The sequence below is a fragment of the Palaemon carinicauda genome, chromosome 3, assembly GCF_036898095.1.
Source record: "Palaemon carinicauda isolate YSFRI2023 chromosome 3, ASM3689809v2, whole genome shotgun sequence".
NCBI classification, from domain to species: Eukaryota; Metazoa; Arthropoda; class Malacostraca; order Decapoda; family Palaemonidae; genus Palaemon; species Palaemon carinicauda.
The window spans coordinates 45,516,504-45,526,503 of record NC_090727.1 but is presented as its reverse complement, the minus strand read 5'-3'; the positions used below and the strand labels follow the sequence as shown (position 1 = coordinate 45,526,503).

General features: G+C 41.2%; 1 protein-coding gene across 4 annotated transcripts in view; it reads left to right on the top strand.

Annotated features, from left to right (window-relative positions):
• Positions 1-10,000, top strand: part of LOC137637260 (nephrin-like) — a 122,702-nt gene that overhangs the window by 108,801 nt on the left and 3,901 nt on the right. For 2 of the 4 annotated variants that reach the window (XM_068369519.1, XM_068369530.1), the window contains exon 7: positions 8,405-8,716. The exons of the other annotated variants lie outside the window; for them this stretch is intronic. In XM_068369519.1, the coding sequence (XP_068225620.1) occupies positions 8,405-8,716 (312 nt within the window). The remainder of the gene's footprint in view (positions 1-8,404; positions 8,717-10,000) is intronic. 4 annotated transcript variants of the gene reach the window in all.

Genomic DNA, 10,000 nt, shown 5'->3' with positions numbered 1-10,000 from the left:
AACACAAGTGTGTGTCTTTCCTTTCTGAATTGTTATGCTGTACTATGCATATCCAGTGATACATAGTTCACTTGATACTCATGGAAATTTCTTCTCTTTACAGAAGGACCCTCCGAAGTGCGGAAGTGCTTTCTGCAACGTCCGCAGCAAGAACCTCTGCGGACATGAGTTTTTGTAGGAGACACGCAGCATGCGCTGTCTCCAAGGATGATCTCCGGTATTGGGACCCTCAGGTATGTACTGTGTGCACTAACCTGATTACTGAGGCCTTTGATTCCCCTAGGACGGCGGAATCAAGGGATATAGCTAGGAAGAAGCTTCGTACCTGGGTAAGGGGCTTCCAAAAGAACACTTCTGGCCCTTATCTTCCAAGTGAGAAGATGAGGGCGTATCTTTTCCTTAAGGCATCAGCTGATGCAGTAATTCCCCAGCCTCAAGAGGAGATCCCCCAAGTTCAGATCCAGGTGGATGCTGAAGTCGCGGTCGCAATGCAAGACATCCAGTTAGATGACAGGATGTCTGATGTGGACGAGTGTCTGGAGGAAGACCTCCTGGCAGAAGCCCAGGATGAAGTTCAAGCCCCAGACGTTGTAAAGGTAGAGGTCGACGAGGTGTCGGCTACTCCGGTTCAGATTTCGGAGCCTATTCCCTCAACATCGGCCGGTCTCCCAGTAGAGCTGGGACAGGCCCTCTCTTCTATTATTGGAATGATCCAACAAATGCAGAAGGAGAATCAGGAGAAGGCGGCTGCAATGGAACTGCGAATGCAGTGCCTTGCAGAATCACATGGGCCCCAGAAAAAGCTCAATGTGAAAGACCTTCCCCTGTGCTCAGATGCTAACCCATGGAGGTATGCTGAGCACATGCCGATGACGTCTGGAAAGATCGTCATCTCGGATAAGCTGGGCTCAGTTCCCCTGGAGGAGGTGGAATTCTGACCCAGCAAGGCATCATATCCGGACTGTTATGTCCAGCTGAGGAAGGAACCAGCTTCAAAGGAGGAGACAGAGCCGAAGGAGGTCATAGTGATGGACCATGCTAAGGCTCAAGCTCTACTTTCATCCTCGATGAAAGAGAGGGGCTTCTCTAACTCAAAGGTAGCCGCATTGAACAGGAAGCTCCCTTCCTTTGTGTCCTCGCCTACTAGAGCCTTCCCCTTTTTACAGAAAGGGTTTGCGGCTGTACTAAAAGCAGTCTAGGCCGGCAAGCCTTGCCCCTCCCTAGAGGAGTGTAAACCCTTGTCGCTGGCCCTGCCTATGGACCACAAAGACTGGAAGGACGTCCATCTTACGTTCTCAGTTGGAAAGTTGGAGGCTGATATTGCCGGACGTCAGTTCGGTGAGGACCTCCCTAAGCTATCTGACTTTCTTTTACGAAGAGAGTTCGAGACAAAAGAAAGACTGGCTGCCTCAATGTCTCTTCAGACTACTCTCGAGACGATGGCAAGTGACCCCAAGGTCCATGAAATGTTCATGGTGGTGGCCAAGACTCATCTGGCCACAGTGACGAAGGACCTTTATGGCTTCGTCAAGGCAAGGAGAGCTTGTAGGGAGTTCGTGTTCACCTCGGCTACGGTGAGGCACGAGCCAAGGAAACTAATCTCCTCCAACATTTGGGGAAAAGACCTTTTCCCTACCGACTTGGTCAAAGAAGTTGTTGATAAGGCCGCCTTGGAGAATAGAAACCTTCTCCAGAAGTGGGGCCTGGCTATCAAAAGAAAGTCTTCCCCGGATGAGGGTCCTCAACCAAAGAGGAAGACTATGAGGACTAGGCTACCGTCTCGGCCAGCCAAGCCTGTTAGACAGCAACAGCAACTGCAATTGCCATTGCCCCCAGTGCCCCAGATCGTGGCACAAACCCCGACCACTTTTCAGTGGGTACCCGAGGCCGTGTCGACACAGTCCACGGCATTCACCCCAGCGTTCGAAGGGCAGTCTACTTCCTTTCGAGCAAAGCCTAGAGGAGCAGCCAGAGGCTCGTGTAGACGCCCCTCAAGGGGAAGGGGATTCAAGGGTGGTCGTGGTCAGGAAGGCAAGACCTCAGGACGGCAGTCCAAGTGAGGTGATACTGGTAGGAGGGAGACTTCTGAAATTTCGGGATCGGTGGACCTTCGATCCCTGGGCCCACAGCCTACTCAAGAATGGACTGGGCTGGAGCTGGTACAGCACTCCACCCCCGTGCCTTCGGTTTTTCCAACACTCCACCCCCGTTATGGAGGAGTACGTTCAAGAACTGTTGGAGAAAAAAGGTGATCCAAAGGGTGAAGCCCATCAATTTCTAAGGGAGGCTGTTTTGTGTTCCCAAGAAAGACTCGGAAAAGCTCAGAGTCATTCTGGACTTGTCGCCACTCAACAAGTTCATAGTGAATTGCAAATTCAAAATGCTAACACTGCAACACATAAGGACCTTACTGCCCAAGAGGGCATATTCCGTCTCTATAGACTTGTCAGACGCCTATTGGCACATTCCAATCAGCCATCGACTCTCCCCCTACCTAGGGTTCAGGCTACAACGAAGACTATACGCCTTCGGAGCCATGCCATTCGGGCTAAACATAGCCCCAAGGATTTTTACGAAGCTTGCGAGCGTAGCTCTCAAACAATTACGCCTAAAGGGAATTCAGGTAGTAGCCTACCTGGACGACTGGTTGGTGTGGGCAGCATCCGAGACAGAATGCTTGCAAGCTTCCAGTCAAGTGATCCAGTTCCTAGAGTACCTAGGCTTCCAGATCAACAGAAAAAAGTCTCGATTTTCTCCATCTCAAAAGTTCCAGTGGCTGGGAATCCACTGGGACCTTTTGTCACACCCGTTTCTCCATCCCGGCGAAGAAAAGGAAGGAGATAGCGGGTTCTGTCAAGAGACTTCTAGATTACGAAAGGATATCAAGACGCGAGCAGGAGAGGGTACTGAGCTCTCTCCAGTTTGCTTCGGTGACAGACCCAGTGCTGAGAGCACAGCTAAAGGATGCAATCGGAGTTTGGAGAAGTTATGCATCAAACGCACGAAGAGATCTGAGAAGACCAGCCGCTGCGGCTAAGTACTCTTCTCAGGCCTTGGTCCCAAGCCAGACATCTAAAGAAGTCGGTTCTTCTTCAGCCACCTCCCCCGTTGGTGACGATTCACTCAGACGCCTCGAAGGAGGGATGGGGAGGTCACTCTCATCGGAAAAAAGTCCAGGGGACTTGGTCCAAGCTATTCAAGACCTTTCACATAAAACTTTCTAGAAGCTATGGCAGTGCTCCTTACCTTAAAGAAAGTCTCCCCGCGTCACTCGATCCACATAAGGTTGGTGATGGACAGCGAGGTAGTTGTGAGATACTTGAATCGACAAGGATCGAGGTCACCACCTCTCAACCAGGTGATGTTGGCCATCTTCCGATTGGCGGAAAAGAAGAAGTGGCACCTGTCGGCAGTTCACCTTCAAGGAGTCCGCAATGTGACAGCGGACGCTCTATCCAGGTTCACACCGATAGAGTCGGAATGGTCCTTAGACGCAGGATCATTCTCCTTCATTCTGAATTAAGTCCCAGAACTGCAGATAGACCTCTTTGCGACGAAAGACAACAAGAAGTTGCCCCTGTACGTGGCCCGTATGAGGACCCCTTAGCGGAAGCAGTGGACGCGATGTCCCTCGACTGGAACAGATGGTCCAAGATTTATCTGTTTCCTCCTCACAGCCTTCTGTTGAGGGTCCTCAACAAACTGAGATCCTTCAAGGGGTAGCGGCAATAGTGGCCCACAAGTGGCCGAACAGCGTGTGGTTCCCCCTGGCATTGGAACTGTAGCTGAAGTTGGTACCACTACCAGATCCAGTTCTGACCCAGCGAGTCCAGAAGTCAACTGTCTGCGCTTCATTTCAGAAAACCCGGACCCTGCAGCTCATGATTTTCTCTCCCTAGCAGTGAGAAAGCGTTTCGGGATTTCGAAAGCCAGCATAGACTTCCTTGAGGAATATAAGTGCAAATCTACTAGAAGGCAATATGAGTCATCTTGGAGAAAATGGGTGGCCTTTTGTCAAGGCGAAGAATCCACAGGAGATCTTGACAGACTTCTGCTTATCTTTCTTCTCCACCTCCATGGTCAAGGATTGGCAGCTAACACGATTTCAGCGTGTAAGTCTGCTTTGACAAGACCCATTCTATATGCCTTCCAGGTCGACCTAGGTAACGAGATCTTTAATAAAGTCCCGAAAGCCTGCGCTAGGCTCAGACCTTCAGCACCTCCAAAGCCCATTTTATGGTCTTTAGACAAGTTCTTCATTTAGCTTCTCTGTTGAGCAATGAAGAGTGTGCGTTAAAGGATTTGACACAAAAAGTTATTTTCCTATTTTGCACTCGCGTCCGGGGCCAGGGTTAGTGAGATTGTAGCCCTCTCGAGAGAGGAAGGTCGTGTTCAGTTCCTGGATGGGGGAGAACTGAACCTGTTTCCGGATCCGACGTTTCTCGCCAAGAATGAGTTACCCACCAACAGGTGGGGTCCCTGGAGAATCTGCCCTCTGAAAGAAGATGCATCTCTATGTCCAGTAGAATGCCTAAAGGTCTATCTTCATAGAACTTCAGACTTCAAGGGTGGTCAACTATTCAGGGGAGAAACATCAGGCTCAAATTTATCTCTGAATCAACTCAGAGTGAAAATCACATATTTTATTCGCAGAGCGGATCCTGACAGTACACCCGCAGGTCACGATCCGAGGAAAGTTGCCTCATCCTTAAATTTCTTTAATTGTATGGATTTTGAACATCTCCGTTCATACACTGACTGGAAGTCTTCCAGAGTGTTCTTTCACCACTATGCGAAGCAAGTAGAGGAACTAAAGAGATCTGTGGTAGCAGTGGGTCGCGGTGTTAACCCTACTGTTTAACTCTGCGAGGAACAGTGGTCTTAATTGGGACGATTAATTCCAGGGTGAGTGTGTAGTTACATACTGTACTACAAACTAAGTGAGGGCACTGTGTTGCCCATGTAGACTGTTCCATTTCCGAAGGTGAACCTAGCATAAGTGCAGACATGTGTGCCGAGCGTTTCTAACGCTAATGTCATTGATTTGTAATACAGACTTTTATGACTTTGATACCTCGGTATCTTAAAAGTGGCATTTAATGTTTTTTCTTTCAGACAAACAAGTTTTGTTTGCTATCATACTTATGCTTAAAGTTTTGGGTTATCCTCTTCTTATGTATATATATATATATAATTGTGGTTAACCTGTCTATTTATTGCCTGTCAATAAACTGGTTCTTGAGAACCTTGCGTCTCCTTCACCTGTGTCAATTTATTGGTATAATTGAGCATTCATTCTATGTACCTTATCTGGGATAATTCTAATAGAATTGTTCCTTTATGCAAGCTATGTTGCTTTGGTTTTCCTCCTATGCGGATATAAAACCTTTGTCCAATACAAGTATTGTGCGGAGAACTGGTCGATATTTCATATTGAAGCAGTGATTCTTTACAAACTATGCTTTACTTAATATAGGGCGAGACCACTATATTAGCTTGCCTGGTATTCATACATACGTATATGTACTCTTCGAGACTTTTCCAGAGTCTAGTAGGACTCTTCCCTGTAGGGGGCAGGAAGCTCTAACATGGTTTATAGTTAGTTGAAAAGATGTATAACGGTAACATCTTAGGTCTCTAGGTCTAGTCGACCGGGAAAAATTACATCCGGGGAGTACGGCACGTTCTGAGAATCCACAGATACAGTAATGCTCTGGTATACTTCCATCAGGACGACATGGCTTGAGCCCAAAAAACGGATTTTGAGCGAAGCGAAAAATCTATTTTTGGGTGAGTTAGGCATGTCGTCCTGATGGACCCGCCCTTGCCTTTCTAAGAAAGGGCCGTAGGACCCCTCCCTACATACAGTATCTGTAGCACCTCGTGTACGCTACAAGGAATACAGATGGCGCCAGGATTGGTGCCAGGCACGCATACGAATCGGAAGATAGGGAGCCTTGGGAGCGGCTCCCCCTTTTTCTTTCCCGAATTCGTTTCTTGCCAATCGCCCCCTGCGAGATGAAATCTCTGTTCGGGATGCAGATTGCCATGTGGCGTGTCAAGAATACGTCCTCTGATATGTCGCGATATCCCTTTCAGGAGGGATATTCGCTCCAGGAGTTAGAATTCTGGTACCTTAAGGTAAATTCTCTGGGAATATCGCCGTAGTTTTAATATACCCTAGGAAGCTACCCTATAGGAACTTCCATCAGGACGACATGGCTATCTCACCCAAAAATAGATTTTTCGCTTCGCTCAAAATCCGTTATATATATTTGTGTGTGTATATATATATATATATATATATATATATATATATATATATATATATATATATATATATATATATATATATATATATGTACCTGCCGTTTTCTTCAAAGCCACAGGGATGAGATGTAGAAAAGACACAGATACTGTTACTCACGTCACACTTTATTAAAAATTTGATATAAAGTTCAAGTTGATATCACAAGACACTTTAAACCAACTTAAAGCTTTAATTCACTTAACACTAAGCACTACAACTTAAGTTGACCATAACTGTAAAAGCTTATAGTTGGTCAGTACTCCAAGACCAGAGAACCAACGATGAGTACTTTGCTATTAGTGCAGGGCGATGAGGTTCAAGAAACTGAAAACAACAAAATACAAACTTACTAAATTTTTTTAAAAAGATTCCATAATAAACAAAGAATTGATAATAGTTTGATTTAACTAAAAAACACTACAAACAAGAAATAGAATATATACAAATTTCAGTAAAGAAATAAACTTACATCTGTGTTACTCTAAGCTACATCCAATACAAGCGAAATGAATTTCCAAAGAAATGTTCTTTACACTTTGAAGACTTCTTCTACTCTGTCAGTCATCAAAAAAGCTTGATCCTATTTCCAGAAACTTATAACTGTTACAGTGTAATTCCAACACTGATAACTACCAGGATAAACAATCTTTTCAAGAACAACTCAACAACAATTGAACAAACAAATTAAAGCAGTAACAATCCAAAACAGACTGTAAAACAGACAAAATATCTACAATATAATTTAACCAAGTTGAAAAACAGAGCTTATTAAATGATTATATACACAAATGGTTTCTATAAAATGCTGCATTTACAATATATATATATATATATATATATATATATATATATATATATAAATATATATATATATATATATATATATATATATATATATATGTATATATATATATAAATATATATATATATATATATATATATATATATATATATATATATATGTGTGTGTGTGTGTGTACTTATATATACATTTATATATATATATATATATATATATATATATATATATATATATATGTGTGTGTGTGTGTATACAATTATACATATATACTGTATATATATATATATATATATATATATATATATATATATATATATATATATATATATGTATATGTATATGTATACAATTAAATCTAATTATTGTATATACATGACCATTTGTTACTTTAATTCTATGTAGTAAAATTTATGATATCAAAATGATTAAAATCATTATTATTCTTCATATTATCAAAATCGTTAAATCCTTTCCTCTTATTTTCTATATAAAGCATAGACGAGTCTTATCAGATAAAATATAATATCTATCTCACATCTTAACACATATCTTTTATCCCAACATAACAAGCAGAAGACTCTCCACATGTCACATACATAAGTGCACACATTTTCAGCCATCTCTTTCGACCTGAATGAATACAAGGCGCAATTCTTTTTCTTTTTCTATTCTGTCTCCATTTACTCTAATTTCTACTGACCAGAATTAAAAGAACGTGCATTATTTTTAACTGTATGGTGTCTTTATTTAAAATAATCTCTATTGACCGGAATGAACTTAAGTTGTATTTTTTCTCCACTCCCATCAATCTCTACTGACCGGAATTAATACAAAACTCATTTCCTTTCCCTTTCATTTTTTCCCACTTCCGGTAATCTCTACTAACCACAATTAACACAATTTACAATTCTTTTTCTTATTTTATTTTATTCCTACTTCCTGCAATCTCTACTGACCTGTATGTATACAAAAATTATTTCTTTTTCTTATTCAATTTATTTCACAATCCCATCCATCTCTAGTGACCGGACTGAACACAAAACGCATTTCTTTTTCTTCTTTCTTTTGACCTCACCTGATGCAATCTCTGCTGACTGGAACTAACACAATTGCATGACTTCTTCTTATTTTATTTTTTTTTCACACTTCCAGCAATCTCTACAGACCAAACGGAATAAAAAAAAAAACATTTCTCTTTCTTTTCTTTTTTTCTTCTGGTCTCACCTACTGCAATCTCCACTGACTGGAATTAACACAAGTTACACTTCTTTTCCTTCTTATTTCATCCACAGACCCACCAGAGGCTCCCATCATCTCAGGGTACAAGACGGGAGACATCCTCAAAGAAGGTCAGGAGGTCACGCTGACCTGCAGGTGCCAGGGGGGTAACCCCAGGCCTCGCTTGGCCTGGTACAAAAATGGGAAGCTGTTGAACCACCCTAACACCACTTACACCAAGGCGACCAAGGAGGACGATTTCGTGAGGATAAGTGTGACCTTGCAGGTGCAAGCTGAGGAAGACCGGGCTAGTTTGGAGTGCAGGGTGGCCAAGAATGATATTCTGAATTATCCTCTGGCAGATAATGTCACTTTCACCATCCATTGTAAGTTTTTTTTTTTTAATGAGGACTTATGACTTTTTAATCCTCTCTCTCTCAATAAAAATTTTTGTATTTCATGGAGATTCAAAATTCTCTCTCTCTCTCTCTCTCTCTCTCTCTCTCTCTCTCTCTCTCTCTCTCTCTCTCTCTCTCTCTCTCTCTCAAATGTTTTTATCTTTTATGGAGGTTCAATGCATTTCAAGTCTCTCTCTCTCTCTCTCTCTCTCTCTCTCTCTCTCTCTCTCTCTCTCTCTCTCATCAAATGTTTTTATCTTTTATGAAGGTTCAATGCGTTTTAAGTCTCTCTCTCTCTCTCTCTCTCTCTCTCTCTCTCTCTCTCTCTCTCTCTCTCTCTCTCTCTCTTATGTAGAGTCAATGCGTTTCAAGTCTCTCTCTCTCTCTCTCTCTCTCTCTCTCTCTCTCTCTCTCTCTCTCTCTCTCTATATATATATATATATATATATATATATATATATATATATATATATATATATATGTATGTACAGTATATATATATATATATATATATATATATATATATATATATATATATATATATATATATATATATATATATATATATATATGTATATTTACAATCATTAACTATCATTAGTTGTAAACTTCATTAATGGTTCTACTTTAATACTAAACTTATTTGAGAGTGGTTTTTACGCTGTATTCCAAATGTAATTTTTTCCTTATTTTTATCAATTTTTCTTCCACTCATTGTTTGATAGAAGTTTCTGTCCTCGTAATGTTTTGTGGATATTACGCTAATATTACTCTCTATTTACGATAATTAATTTCCATATCCATTTACATACCCTTCCATTAACGATAGGTTTCTATGCAAATACGAAATAACAACAAGTGCTAAGTTAAAGAAAGAATTGTCCTTTGGTTTATATTAATCTAACTAAAAATGTAAAGTAAATAACGACAAATCTTATGACTTTTATGTATAAAACATCACATATATAAATTCATAATCTGCGGACAATGAAACCCATATTTAATAAGAGAAATCAAATAAGAAGATACAAGGGCATATATTATATCATTATCATTATTTTTGTTAATCGCTAAGCTACAACCATAATTGGAAAAGCAGAATGCTATAAGCCCAGGGGCTCCAACAGGGAAAATAGCGTAGTGAGGTAAAGAAACAGGGAAAAATATTATGAGAACAGTAACATCAAAATAAATAACTTCTATATAAACTATAAAAACTTTAACAAAACAAGAGGAAGAGAAATTAGATAGAATAGTGTGCCAGAGTGTACC